Source organism: Lycorma delicatula, chromosome 7 (assembly GCF_047948215.1).
Source record: "Lycorma delicatula isolate Av1 chromosome 7, ASM4794821v1, whole genome shotgun sequence".
Lineage (NCBI taxonomy): Eukaryota > Metazoa > Arthropoda > Insecta > Hemiptera > Fulgoridae > Lycorma > Lycorma delicatula.
Window position 1 is genome coordinate 122,473,870 of NC_134461.1, and position 15,876 is coordinate 122,489,745.

The following is a 15,876-nucleotide window of genomic DNA, read 5'->3' on the forward strand; positions in this document are numbered from 1 at the left end:
TTATATTTGGATGAAAATGTTAAGATGCAGGTTGCAAATGAGAGCAGGAAGATGGGTGAAACAAGGTAGTCTCTTAGCAAAAATGCAATGCTTCATTTGTTATATTGATTACAGAATAACATAATAATCACACACACACACACACACACACATGGTTGTGTGCAAATAAATACACTTTAGTAGAGAGAATACTTTATTAGTAATATTGTGAGCAGTTTTTGGAATTACTGGACGTGACTGACTGATGATCAATCGTCAAGGAAAAACTTTCACTATTTTTCCATTTTAAAAATTTTTTTGTATTTTTTAAATTTCTTAACTTTAATGTAATAAATAAACAACAATATCAATATTTACAAAACTGTATGTACAAAAATTACCAGTGATGACTCACTGAGTGAGCGCTAACTGTTGGCATCTATCACAATACTTGGTTTCCATAATAGCAAGGAATCATAATGCAAAATCTCATAAAAATTAGAAAATGCATTTCGTTACAATGCCTCAAATAGGCAGAACTAAATGTGAAACAACATGAATAAATACATGGATTCTAAAGAATGAGATTATTGGAAATATTTGAGGTAAGGCTATAAAGGAGATTGGAAAATATTGACTGGATGAAATAAACAACTATAAAGAAGATTTGAAAATATTGACTGGATGAAATAAACAAGGAATGAGGAATTTTGAAGAATTTGTGGAGAAAGAAGTATTATTAAAAAAAGGTAAAGGAACCGCTTAAAATAGGAATGCCTTCTGATGAATGTTCTAGATCAGCGTTTTCCAACCTTTCTGATGTTGCGAACCTCCTGTAGTGACTTAATTCTCCATGGCCAACCATGAAATCAAAGACTATTTTTTAAATAAGATATGTTTTAGTTTTATATAAAAGTATATTTTAATATCATAAAAATAAAGTGATAAATTACAATTTTATGCTAGTAAATGCATCATTTATGATAATGCAATACTGTTGTAAATGGAGATATTTGGAAACGTATGATTATACCAGTTAGGCCTAATATTATGAATTCAACAGTCAACTAATATGAAGGCTGATGGTGTTTAACATCACTTCTGTAGTCTGGATCAAAACTGTATAATTTCAGACATAGATTTGACTCCAGGTTAACTCTATTCCTGTATTTGTTTTTCATATGTGCGAGATGAGAAAATGATATCTTGCACAGATATAGCAACAGATGTCTTTCAGTCTTTTTGAAATTTCAGGATACGCAGGTTTAGAATGTAAACAAAACTTCAGTAACAGTAATGAAGGAAAGCATTTTGATCATTGAATCACAAAGCAGCTCTATTAGTTGTTATTCTTTGACAGAAGGAAGTTCATATTCTGAGTCTAGGAAGGGAGTTTTCAATCATTTTTTTCAGAACAAATTGAATAATACAGACGTTAGACAAATATAAATGTCGACATCGATACGCCGACTGGTCGCCTCACAGGCAAGCGGTCTTTGAGGAGCATCATCGTGGTCTTCTCCGAGCTAAATGAGTCTTATGTTAATCACCCTTTGGCTCGAATGTCCTGCATGCCTGAGTGGCTTGGAATTAAACCTCCTTCCACGACCTCCCTCGACCAGCAGGAGACCATCGTCAGCGTAAGCCACGATGCGACACCCCCTGAGCAACCTCAGCTGCAGAAGTGAATCAAACTCCACTACTCACAATAACTGACCAACACACTGCCCTGCGCACTACACTTTTACAGTATCTACCAAACTCATTGCTGCCCATGAATTCATTCCACCAAACAAAAATCCGACGCCCGTTACCATACCTGCTTAGGTGGGCAACTCACAAGGTACATTATACACCTGCAAATTATGTTGTGCGAAAAAGCCCCAATTAATTCACCACCATCATCGGTGAAGCCGCTTTGCCTCAAAAGTGACTTTGCGTTCACAATCCCACAAACAAAGAATCGACTAGAACCTGAGAATCGTAGGATTTTATACCAGACCTCAAGATAACGATCAGCAGGATCTCTATATTAAAAATATGAACATTTCGGCATTTGTAACAACATTGAAAATCTACAAATTCTTTGGCCTTACACGAAGAGAAGTCAGTAACCTTTCTGCCCTCAGATTGGACGCCTTAGAATAGTTCAGAACTCACCTGGAAGACAACAACCTGGCTGACGGTTGTCTCCTGCTGGTCGAGGAAGGCTCGTGGGCGGAGGATGAATTGCGAGCTACTGAAGCATGCAGGATACTTGAGCTAAAGGGTCGTGCGGCGAGTCGTCGTATCGATAACAAACGATGTGACACCCGCTGAGCACAATATTACCAAATATTACTGTGCATACAAAAGCAAACAAATTTAAACGCTTACTTTTAGGTAGGTGAAAATCTAACCCAGAAGTAATCATTTTAAAAGTAAGTGTAGAATACAGTGAATGAAAAGTTATTTACAATCTATATTCTCTTCTTCTGTTTAGCCTCCGGAACCACCGTAATGTATTACTTCAGAGGATCAATGAGGATGATATGTATGAATGTAAATTCATACATATCATCATTATGGCCGACTATTCCTGAGATGTGTGGTTAATTGAAACCCAACCACCAAAGAACACCGGTATCCTCGATCTTGTATTCAAATTCCTCATATAAGTAACTGTCTTTATTAGGATTTGAACCTTAAAACTTTTGACTTCGAAATCAACTGATTTGCGATGACGTGTTCACCACTTGACCTACCTGGTGGGTTTACATCCTACAATAGAATAATCATTTAGTTATAATACAAGTAAAAGAAGATGAAAGATAAATTCTGATTTAGATTGCAGTCAGACAGATATATATTCTGCCATTTTTATTATTTTTTTGTATATTGAAAAACCAATAAGGAAAATTCTAATTGACAAGTACTACTTTGAGGAAAGAAAATAAAGATGTTAGAAATACTAAATATCAATAAATCATTGCAAACTGACAGTTTAGAAAATAAGTACATGTCGAAAGATAACGAAATTCAACACAGAAAAAAGGAATGAAGGTTTTATTTTTTTTTATAGAACATTATATTAACTACCAGAAGTCAAATAATCAGTCTTTTATACTTACAAATGTCTATATGCTATTAGTTTTTTCCTTAATCAATTTTCTTACTATAAGATTTTTAAAGGTCATAATGATTCTCTAATTAACGTTAAAATGTCTTTCTAAAATATAACTTTATTAAAAGATTTTCTATGTACAAAAAATATTATATACCGATAGTGCCACGCTTAAAAAACTTAAAAGATTTTTGATAAATGTTACAAACATTAATTTTTTGTTTAGAGTGGAAATAGATGTGTTTTTTAAAATCACAAATGCGATTAATGACTTTTGGCAGAAATTACAAATATAATCTTCCTCTTTTGTACGAATATTAAGATGTCTCTTTAAATGATTTTTATTATTAAACGACGTTTGACAGAAGTTACAAATATATTTTTTCTCCTTAGTATTATTATTTAAATGCGATTTTAAATGAAAACTTTGATTAAAAGACTACTGACAAAAAGTAAAAATATAATTTTTCTCTTTTGTATGAATATTAAGATGTCTCTTTAAATAGGTTTTACGATTAAATGACATTTGACAAAGGTTGCAAACATAATTTCTCTCATTTTTATGAATATTATAACATGTGTCTCTAAATGGTATTTAGTACTAAATGACTCTTGAAAGAAGTCGCAAACATAATTTTTCTCTTTTGTATGAATATTAAGATGTTTTTCTAAATGGTATTTACTAATTAAATGACTTTTGACAGAAGTTACAAATATAATTTTTCTCCTTAGTATGAATACTTAAATGTGATTTTAAATGAGATCTTTGATTAAAAAACTTCTGACAAAATGTACACATATAAATTTTCTCTTTTATATGACTATTAAGATGTCTCTTTAAATTGCTTTTAAAATTAAATGACATTTGACAAAAGTTGCAAACATAATTTCTCTCATTTTTATGAATATTAACATGTCTACCTAAATAACATTTATAATTGAATGACTTTTGACAAAATTTACATACATAATTTTTCTCTTTGTTACGTGTAATAAGATGTGTTTTAAAATCACTCTGCGTAAGTATCTTATTTTCACTATTTATATCCTTGACTAAATTTTCTATTGTAACATCACCGTATGCACGCTTATATTCATTGGAGTTTTCTTTTATAATTCCATCATATACTGAATTATTTACACACCTCTTATGAGTAATCCGATTCTTAGTACTTCCCTTGTAGGTGCCTTTATCAATAATAACCTGTAAATTAAAAATAACTAATAATTCAAAGGTAATTATGAATAACGTAAAAAATTACAATAAAATTGAAGTTGAATTACAATAAAATTAAGTATTATATCTTGTAAAAAGCCACTAAATATGTATAAAAAATTGAATATTTTAAACATATATTCATAATCAATCCGGTTTTGGATATCAATTAATCATCAATGAGTTAATTTATCTTATAAGTTATAAGAAGGAACTTCACTTATCTTGCGGTATATTTACACATTTTGCTGAAATTTTATTATCATATGCATGTTTTAGGAAAACAAAACTATTTGGCAAATTTATAACACGTAAATATATTTATTATTCACGTTTTATCTATATACATGTTGATCAGACCTACAAACCCATACGTTTCATATTCATAAAATTTTGTACACACAGGATGTCTGGGCTGAAAGCATCCAAAACTAATGGCCTACACTTAAGAAATCCGTCACTGTAATCTCTTAAATGTAGGCCCAAATGACAGAATATATCTCAAAGATTTGTTCAGTATACTTTCAGATTCAGTAGAATATGCACGTGCAGACAAACCTAATTGAATGCAATTGCAGTCCATCAAGATGTGGAGCCCGCACAAAAAATGTTCAGTTTATGCCTTGCTTTCAATCGGTTATGCATATTCAACGGCTTGTATGAACCGAATTGAATGTCGATTTTCCTACATCCAAATCTATTGTATTCCAAAGATATGACTTTAAGAGACCAGAAGATGGGTTTCACAAACCGGAAATCATCAGAAGGTTTCAGTCAGTTAAGAGACTGTGGATCAAGTAAGCGATATATTCACTGCCAGATAAGTCTATTATGCGATCTAGTTACGGACTGAAGATTCATTTTTCTACCGTTCACAACATCGGTCATAAACGCTCCATTACAAGTGTACATTACAACCGCTTTTTCACATTAAACCAAATGATTGCCGCCAATGATACCAGTTTGCTGCAGAGGTAATCACCGTATTGAAAACAATCCTAATAATATTTTATTTAGCGATGAGAATACTTTTCTTACATTTGGGATAATTAAAGACAACCGTCTAATTTGTTGTACCGAAAACTCCATACAGTAATCAAGAATAAAAGGAACATAGTCAAAGTAAGTGTCAGCTATGAGGGGGAAAAATGGCGTCATAGAGCTGACATGTAAATACAAAATTTACATAATGAAAAGTTAACACAGTGAAGCACCAGTTTTCCAGATGTCCAACTAACTACAATGCTTAAATTTGGACTAGGTAATTAAAAAAAATAAATAATACATTACTAGAAAATTTTAAAGATTATTCAAATAAATACTTGTTTCAAAAGAACTTTTTTATCGATCTTTATTCTACTGGATTTTGTAACTGACTTTTTTTAATTCATTTAGCAAAAACAATGTGTATATTTAGGCCTTTGTTAAACTAATTATAAAAGAAGATTTCTACACACTGAATTTTTAGTACCGCTTTACAGTTTTTTCTTACACTGTACATATATTCAAAATTTTATTTTAATATTACTGAAATACATTTATTTTTCTTTATACTTTTTTCCGTAGTGTTACCTATTAAACATTAAAATGATATTTACAGTATGTATAATAACTGTTTTTTTAAATTACACTTTCCAGTTATCCAGCTTTGCCCTTGCAAAGGTCCATCCGGGTAATTGGTGTTCCAAGGAATACAAAATCTAATACACTTACCATTTCATTTTCAACTTTTAAATTTTCTGATTTAACCGAGTCGATCTCTTCAATCGCTAAAGGATCTTTTTCAATATCAACATTAATAACATACAGCGGTTCCTCTTTCAGTCGTACTAAATCTACTTGCTGTAATAAAAACCAAAAAATTAATGCTACAAAGTAAATATGTCTATGATTATTTGTATAATTTATAAAATTAAAATAAATGTATCTACAATTCACTCACCATACACATTAACTGTGTTGCCACAATTAAATTATTATTAGGCGAGTTTAATTTGCAAGGTTTTGAAACACTTGTAAAACGTTACCTAATATATTTACCATAGTTACCATACACGTCATTCCATGTTAAATCAGGCGACTTTTGGTCGGGTGACTTTAGAGTAATTAACTCAGCGTCAAATAATGGGCAGGCAGGAGTAGGTTTCGTGATGAACAAGAAAATAGGGAGGAGAGTGGAGTATTTCAAGACGCATAGCGATAGAGTCATTGTAATAAGGATAAATTCAAAACCTAAACCGACAACGATTGTTAACGTCTATATGCCTACAAGCGCCCATGATGATGATGAGGTAGAATGTGTATACGAAGAGATTGATGAAGCAATTAAACACGTAAAAGGAGATGAAAATTTAATAATAGTTGGAGATTGGAATGCAAGCATTGGAAAAGGCAAGGAAGGAAATATAGTGTGTGAATACGGGCTGGGCAAAAGGAATGAAAGAGGGGACCGACTTATAGAGTTTTGCACGAAGTATAATTTAGTAATTGCCAACACCCAATTTAAAAATCATAATAGAAGAATATACACTTGGAAAAAGCCAGGCGATACTGCAAGGTATCAGATAGATTATATCATGGTTAAGCAAAGATTTAGAAATCAACTCGTGGACTGCAAAACTTACCCTGGAGCAGACATTGATAGCGACCATAATTTGGTGATAATGAAATGTAGATTGGGGTTTAAAAACCTGAAGAAAAGGTGTCAGATGAATCGGTGGAATTTAGAGAAGCTTGAGGAAGAGGAGGTAAAGAAGATTTTTGAGGAGGACATCGCAAGAGGTCTGAGTAAAAAAGATAAGATAGAAAATGTAGAAGAAGAATGGGAGAATGTTAAAAAGGAAATTCTTAAATCAGCAGAAGCAAACTTAGGCGGAATAAAGAGAACTGGTAGAAAACCTTGGGTTTCAGACGATATATTGCAGCTGATGGATGAACGTAGAAAATATAAGAATGCTAGTGATGAAGAAAGTAAAAGGAACTATCGGCAATTAAGAAATGCTATAAACAGGAAGTGCAAACTGGCGAAAGAAGAGTGGATTAAAGAAAAGTGTTCAGAAGTGGAAAGAGAAATGAACATTGGTAAAATAGACGGAGCATACAGGAAAGTTAAGGAAAATTTTGGGGTACATAAATTAAAATCTAATAATGTGTTAAACAAAGATGGTACACCTATATATAATACGAAAGGTAAAGTCGATAGATGGGTGGAATATATTGAAGAGTTATACGGAGGAAATGAATTAGAAAATGGTTTTATAGAGGAAGAAGAGGAAGTTGAGGAGGATGAAATGGGAGAAACAATACTGAGATCTGAATTTAAGAGAGCATTAAAAGATTTAAATGGCAGAAAGGCTCCTGGAATAGACGGAATACCTGTAGAATTACTGCGCAGTGCAGGGGAGGAGGCGATTGATAGATTGTACAAACTGGTGTGTAATATTTATGAAAAAGGGGAATTTCCGTCAGACTTCAAAAAAAGTGTTATAGTAATGATACCAAAGAAATCAGGGGCAGATAAATGTGAAGAATACAGAACAATTAGTTTAACTAGTCATACATCAAAAATCTTAACTAGAATTCTATACAGAAGAATTGAGAGGAGAGTGGAGGAAGTGTTAGGAGAAGACCAATTTGGTTTCAGGAAAAGTATAGGGACAAGGGAAGCAATTTTAGGCCTCAGATTAATAGTAGAAGGAAGATTAAAGAAAAACAAACCAACATACTTGGCGTTTATAGACCTAGAAAAGGCATTCGATAACGTAGACTGGAATAAAATGTTCAGCATTTTAAAAAAATTAGGGTTCAAATACAGAGATAGAAGAACAATTGCTAACATGTACAGCAACCAAACAGCAACAGTAGCAATTGAAGAACATAAGAAAGAAGCCATAATAAGAAAGGGAGTCCGACAAGGATGTTCTCTATCTCCGTTACTTTTTAATCTTTATATGGAACTAGCAGTTAATGATGTTAAAGAACAATTTAGATTCGGAGTAACAGTACAAGGTGAAAAGATAAAGATGCTACGATTTGCTGATGATATAGTAATTCTAGCCGAGAATAAAACGGATTTAGAAGAAACAATGAACGGCATAGATGAAGTCCTACGCAAGAACTATCGCATGAAAATAAACAAGAACAAAACAAAAGTAATGAAATGTAGTAGAAATAACAAAGATGGACCACTGAATGTGAAAATAGGAGGAGAAAAGATTATGGAGGTAGAAGAATTTTGTTATTTGGGAAGTAGAATTACTAAAGATGGACGAAGCAGGAGCGATATAAAATGCCGAATAGCACAAGCTAAACGAGCCTTCAGTAAGAAATATAAGTTGTTTACATCAAAAATTAATTTAAATGTCAGGAAAAGATTTTTGAAAGTGTATGTTTGGAGTGTCACTTTATATGGAAATGAAACTTGGACAATCGGAGTATCTGAGAAGAAAAGGTTAGAAGCTTTTGAAATGTGGTGCTATAGGAGAATGTTAAAAATCAGATGGGTGGATAAAGTGACAAATGAGGAGGTATTGCGGCAAATAGATGAAGAAAGAAGCGTTTGGAAAAATATAGTTAAAAGAAGAGACAGACTTATAGGCCACATACTAAGGCATCCTGGAATAGTCGCTTTAATTTTGGAAGGACAGGTAGAAGGGAAAAATTGTGTAGGCAGGCCACGTTTGGAATATGTAAAAGAAATTGTTAGGGATGTAGGATGTAGAGGGTATACTGAAATGAAACGACTAGCACTAGGTAGGGAATCTTGGAGAGCTGCATCAAACCAGTCAAATGACTGAAGAAAAAAAAATAAATAAATAAAAAAAATAATCGTGAAATCAAACCGGAAATCGAACTCAGGACTGAGTGTTCAAACCTCTCCTCTCAAAAAGCAGGTATTTACTTTTTTAATGGGTGATATGTACATGTTTATCAAAGGTGAATCTAAATCCGAGGGATTAGTACAGGAAGGGGTAGTAGACGGTCTTACCGAATACGGAAAGTTTGGTTTTTCTGTATATTTATTGTATATATTAATAAGAAAGGAAGTCCGACAAGGATGTTCCCTATCCCCGTTACTTTTTAATCATTACATGGAACTAGCAGTTAATGATTTTAAGAACAATTTAGATTCGGAGTAACAGTACAAAGTGAAAAGAAAAAGATGCTACGATTTGCTGATGATATAGTAATTCTAGCCGAGCGTAAAAAGGATTTAAAAGAAACAATGAACGGCATAGATGAAGTCCTACGCAAGAACTATCGCATGAAAATAAACAAGAACAAAACAAAAGTAATGAAATGTAGTAGAAATAACAAAGATGGACTACTGAATGTGAAAATAGGAGGAGAAAAGATTATGGAGGTAGAAGAATTTTGTTATTTGGGAAGTAGAATTACTAAAGATGGACGAAGCAGGAGCGATATAAAATGCCGAATAGCACAAGCTACACGAGCCTTCAGTAAGAAATATAAGTTGTTTACATCAAGAATTAATTTAAATGTCAGGAAAAGATTTTTGAAAGTGTATGTTTGGAGTGTCGCTTTATATGGAAGTGAAACTTGGACGATCGGAGTATCTGAGAAGAAAAGATTAGAAGCTTTTGAAATGCGGTGCTATAGGAGAATGTTAAAAATCAGATGGGTGGATAAAGTGACAAATGAAGAGGTATTGCGGCAAATAGATGAAGAAAGAAGCATTTGGAAAAATATAGTTAAAAGAAGAGACAGACTTATAGGCCACATACTAAGGCATCCTGGCATAGTCGCTTTAATATTGGCAGGACAGGTAAAAGGAAAAAATTGTGTAGGCAGGCCACGTTTGGAATATGAAAAACAAATTGTTAGGGATGTAGGATGTAGATGGTATACTGAAATGAAACGAGTAGCACTAGATAGGGGATCTTGGAGAGCTTCATCAAACCAGTCAAATGACTGAAGACAAAAAAAAAAAATACCGTAACACGGAACGGAACTTTTTCCAAATACTATGCATGAAAGTCCGAGTGATCTTATATAAGCGAGAGTAAAATAAACTTAGCTTAAACGTCTTTTTTTCACTGTAGAAGGAAACGAAAATTAAAATACAGGATTTTTAATAAATTACTTAAAAAATCGTCCAAATACACCTCCTGCATCATGTTATAGATTGTAGGTACAAGTGTGCAAGAATATATTTATTATGTACAACATTATTACAAAGATTATTCTACTATTCTTATACATTCTTATGTGTAAGTGAATTAAGTAAACTATCCATAATTTATCTGGCAATTAGTGTATGCTATTACCACAACCAACGTATTACACCGCAGCTGGAATAGCTGTATAATAGCTGAATGATAATGATCAATAATTATATTATGAACAATAAATTTTGTCAGAACTGTTGTGAGAAAAGACTTGAGTAGGTATACTGCTAATTGATATGAATCAATTTAAAGGTTGCAATAAATAACTGAAGTAAAATCAGATAGTAATTCCAGATGGATAGCTTTGTTAGAAAGACAAAGCTTGAGATAAGCCTTAGTAGTGAAACACAAAAAGCATGACAAGAATTGATCAGGATTTTAAACACCTGCATGCCAAGAAGAATTTCAAAATTTCACAGACTGAATCACAGTATTATTTATAAATAAGAAATCAAAAGATTCATTATTGAAAGTACCTAGCAAACTTCCAAATTTACCAAAATAACATTCAATTATAATCAGATCATCTCTATACTATTAAAGATTGTTTGATCACTCTAATCTAAAATCTACAATTATGTGATGTCCTGTTAATATAATCAATAAATCTTTGACACGATACTAATAAAACTTAATCATTAATAATGTCAAAAATTATAAATTAATTTTATAAATTATAATTAGTCACAAATTATTAATTATAATGTCAAATTTATAATACATGTCATAACTAGAATCCACATTAAGAAATCTTTGAAGCATATCATAATTTCTAATAACAGCAAATGATGTATCATTAAGAAATTGCTTATGATCAAACTGCAATTAAATTTACACTGCTTAATAGATGAACAGATATAATTGATAAATTTAAATAAACTACTTTCTTTGTTTTAACTTAATCTAATAGAAGATACTCCATTTGAAATAGAATTTCAATTCAAGCTGTGTTGCAACAATGTCTTGCAACACAGCACCTATTTCATATTTTAAATCCTAGATTGATGTGAACATCTCTTTACTTTACCTTTTCATAGTCATTTGAGATCTTTATTGAACACTGAAAATAACCTGTCAAAAATCTTGGTACTTACGTATTAACGCCATCGCAGCTACAGCTGCTTTAGGTTATGTTGACTTCGTGTACTGGCAAATCATACGTATATCAAAATAACCTAACTAAATATAACCTACACCACCTACGCCACAGCTTTATTTAAAAACAAAGTAGTCAATTGGATTTCGGTGGATTAACATTAATTGAATTTCAGTGCTATAACATTAAGGTTATATTATTAATAAGTTGTATATATTATGCATATCTAATGTTAATTACAAGAGGTTGGCGAGCGAAGGTTATATTTAGTTAGGTTATTTTGATATACGTACGATTTGTCAGTACACAAAGTCAAGATAACCTAAACAGCAGCTGTAGCTGCGGTGGCGTTAATACGTTTAAGTACCAAACTCTTATATGCATTAGAATATTCGTTGTTAGGTCATCGCTCTGTAACCCATAAAATGAATGATATTCAACTTTTAATAAATTATTTGGCATACTGGTGTATAAATGAATAGTAGATCAGGTTTATACTTAATTGTTAACCTTATAAACTTAATTCATTATTAACTGTTCTTTGCCCATATTGAATTTCCAAAGAATGTTTTTTCTTTATTGTTTTCTAAATAAATAAGGAGACCAATATTGATGAAATTATTTTCTTTGATGTTTATCATTCTTCATAACCGGTTGAAAATGATTAATTGAAACAAAATGGTAAATTCAATAAAAACCTTACATTAATATTTGATAATAAAAATAATATTTCATCATAAAAAGGTATTTGTAAATTTAATTTCTGTTTATTGTTAATGAATAAAAGACATTAAAATCTCCATAATATCTTGAAACCAATGGAATTTGTAAAACTTGTTTCAACTACCTTAAAATACCAAAAACATGATTGTGCTCACTATCCCAGTTTAAACAATTTTAGATAGCTGAAGAAATTATTCCACAATTAAATAAGTTAATGAAAGTACCCTCTTTGTATAGCAATTGCTTTTGTTATGAATTGTTGCAATACTACCACTATCCTTTCCCTGGTATTAATTATGAATTAAGTATTGAATTGTAGAACCTTCAATATATCCCTGGTCAGAGGACCAAAATATGTTAATTAACCTAACCTGTTTTGGTGTAATACCAAGGTACATAATAAACTTGCTGGTTCATATTAATTTTAATAACTAATAATGGCCATCATCACATGTTATTTAAATAATTTTATATTACATTGTTGAAATAGATACAAGAGTGTATGTTGACAGTAAGAGCTCTAAATTTAGCCTAAACAGTGCATTAATAATGAATTACTAAAATAAAATATCAGCTGATAAAATAGGCTAGCTGAATATTCAAATTTATTTACTTTTACAAAAAAGTAAGAAGAACGAGATAGTTTACATTTTTACAGATTTATAAGAAGAGATGTTAAGAAAATGTCAGCTGTTGACTGAATTGTAACAACTTAATATTTTAACAAGAAGAAGGGCAATTCTTTTAATTATAAGCATAATGAAGAAGAATCAATGTTTGAGTCTGAACACCTAGTCTATAGCGACTAGGATTTCTTTAAATATGTTAATGATGCAGAAGATGTGTCCAGTGGTCCTAATAATTAACAGTAATTGAAGTATTGCGTTAGGTTAATGAACAATCTGGTCTGGTTAAGGTGGATTTGTTAAGTACTATCTCTGTAAATAAAAAATAAATAAAAATATCTAAAAAAAATTGTAGTCTATTGCTCAGATTAATTAAAAAGTTGTAGTAGCATGAACTTGACATTTTTTTAATAAATTATTTTTCTAGGTTAGAAAAGCAATATTATTTTAAAAACTACAAATATCGCTTGGTAATTGAAATCAGTAAAACTAGAAATTAATTTATCACCTCATCGATGGAAAAGGCGTACTTGTCTGTGTATGGAAGATCCGAGGTTCGATTCTAGGCTTGGGTCCAGAAAGTGTGTAACGAATCAGTCTCAACTTGCCACTAAAAATGTTAAATTATCTAAAATAATAAAACTGTTTTTAACACATAAACCGTACTTTGTTTACCCCAGAGTTCAGTACGTTTAGATCGTACAATAATTTTATTTCCTCGGTTAATTATTTTATTATGCTCGATTAGCCTAAAATTTATAACCAGTCGCGTAATTTGTTTCTGTTTGTTTATTTTTGAGATATTATTTCGCCGATATTATAAATAGAAAACAAAGTCAGAAACGTTTGCGTATACGAAATAGTTAATTTATTTTGTAAAAATAGGAGAGTGCAAATTGTATTTTAAAATTCACTACGTGATAAGTTTGGATACAATAGGCAAACAAAAATAATGACCCTTACTTTAATCTACATTAAAATAACTTATATATAAAAAATTCTTACCTCGACCAACAACGAGGGTTATCTAAAATAAACGTATAAGATATAATATTAATAGTTAAGTCTGACCACAGACATGAGAAACTAAATGAAACTGTGCAATCAACCCAAGATGGCCGCTGGATCCATACGCTTTTCTCTGCACGCACGTAATTTCAGTCTCACCCCCACCCCTACAACAACTAATTTCTTCAAACCGCCAGAGCTAAATTGTGAAAATAACCACTCCATCTAAACTGTTCTTCCTACAATGCACCTCTCAGAACAAGCGACCGACCGACAGTTTAATATTAATTTTTTTAAACATTTGATAACTTATAATCATAAAAAATAATTGAAACCAAATTTTAAAACGTATATACACGTTAATAAAGGAACGTAACAAAGGAATCCAAACGGTAGTAAGGTTTTCAATTATTTCTTTTTACTAGTATTCAATTTAACTTAAATAATTTACTCACGCATATTTTATAGTTGCAACACAATTTTACAACTTAGACCGTATCCTCTAGAGTAATCAATCAGAAAAACACAACAGGATCATTTCTTTTAATACATATGATAAAAAAATATTAATGAATATTTTTTTAATACATGGGGATTATGATATAAAACGATTATTTCCAAATTTACCTCATATCAAGTCGATTACCGTATTTCACAGTACAGCCCAGCACATCTGTAATACAAATAAGCGCAATAACACTTAGAGATGTTACTAATTGCACGCTAGTCCTTATAAAAAACAAATAAATTTAGACTCGATTTGATCGCTACAAAGTTCAATTTTTCTAATGTAAATTTTGTCTATAAATGGTTCAACAAGCGATTTTTTTCATCATTTTTATAATTATTTTTCTCTCAGATTTGTCACCGCTTTTGTCACATAATGTTTGAGATATGGAGGTTCGAATAATCGACGTTTTAATAAACAGTAATCTCATTATATTTAATTTCAACCATAATTAATCTCTGAATCTTCTAACACGAAAATCTCTCAAATAATTCGAATACTATAACAAGCAATAATTTATGTAAATTTTACGGATAAATAAAATATATCATATTTTATTTATCCGTAAAATTTACGTGTGTCAAAATGTGTGTTACGGTGATGAAAAACTATATTTGTTTATATTATTAGCTGTTTCCATTATATTCAGCGATGTAGAAAAAATAAACAAATCTTACATAATTAAATATTAGCTTACATTTTATTTCTGGTAATTTATTAATCTATTAAAAGTGTTGTTAACGAATAACGTTGTCATACAGTAAATAATGCTTTATTTCTTTTCTGTAAGTGTGTTATTGTTTTAAAAATCGTATCAAATGTTTATTATTGTATTTATCGTATTAGATGTATATTAGATGTATTTTACGTGAAGCTAGAAAACCGTTTAAAAAATAATTCTACGTGTAAACTAGGTAAGTTCTTTCAAATAATAATATTTTGTAATAAGAAAAATGGTACACAAATAATGTGATTATTGGTTAACTTATGGGAATGTAATGAACTAAACGTGTTACCATTTGCAAAAATCATTATTTTTAGGTTAGTCAAATATATTTTTATTCTTGTTATTTTAATTAAAATTAAGTACAGATTACTTTATAAAAATATGTAACTAAAATAATTTGGTTTCAAGTAAGTTCCGATACACTAGAACAGGGATTTTGCTGAATCTTTTGTAGACTAAACGTTTTATTTACGTATTTCTATTTAAATGTGCTGTACTTATTAATTATTTCGGGTATCAATATTCTAGTTTTTTTGTTTGAAGTTCTGTTTTTTTTGTTTAGATTTCTGTTAATAACAAAACCTTTTGCCTGTGTCTACATTTGGTGATTAATAAATTAGCTATCTATTTTAGAAAGATAAATTGCCTTTGTTGTTTAGTATGAAATACTTTACAAATATTTTCTCACTTTTCTTGAAACTT

The 15,876-nt window shown here is 30.9% G+C and overlaps 1 protein-coding gene across 1 annotated transcript; it reads right to left on the reverse strand.

The window, feature by feature from the left end:
- Positions 1–3,243: 3,243 nt before the first annotated feature.
- On the reverse strand, positions 3,244–13,942 carry LOC142327877 (uncharacterized). The gene is made up of 3 exons (XM_075371238.1): positions 13,937–13,942; positions 6,012–6,140; positions 3,244–4,286 (listed from the first exon to the last, which is right to left on the reverse strand). The coding sequence occupies exons 2-3, from the start codon at positions 6,012–6,014 to the stop codon at positions 3,765–3,767; spliced, it is 525 nt and encodes a 174-aa protein (XP_075227353.1). The 5' UTR covers positions 6,015–6,140; positions 13,937–13,942; the 3' UTR covers positions 3,244–3,764.
- Positions 13,943–15,876: the final 1,934 nt, after the last annotated feature.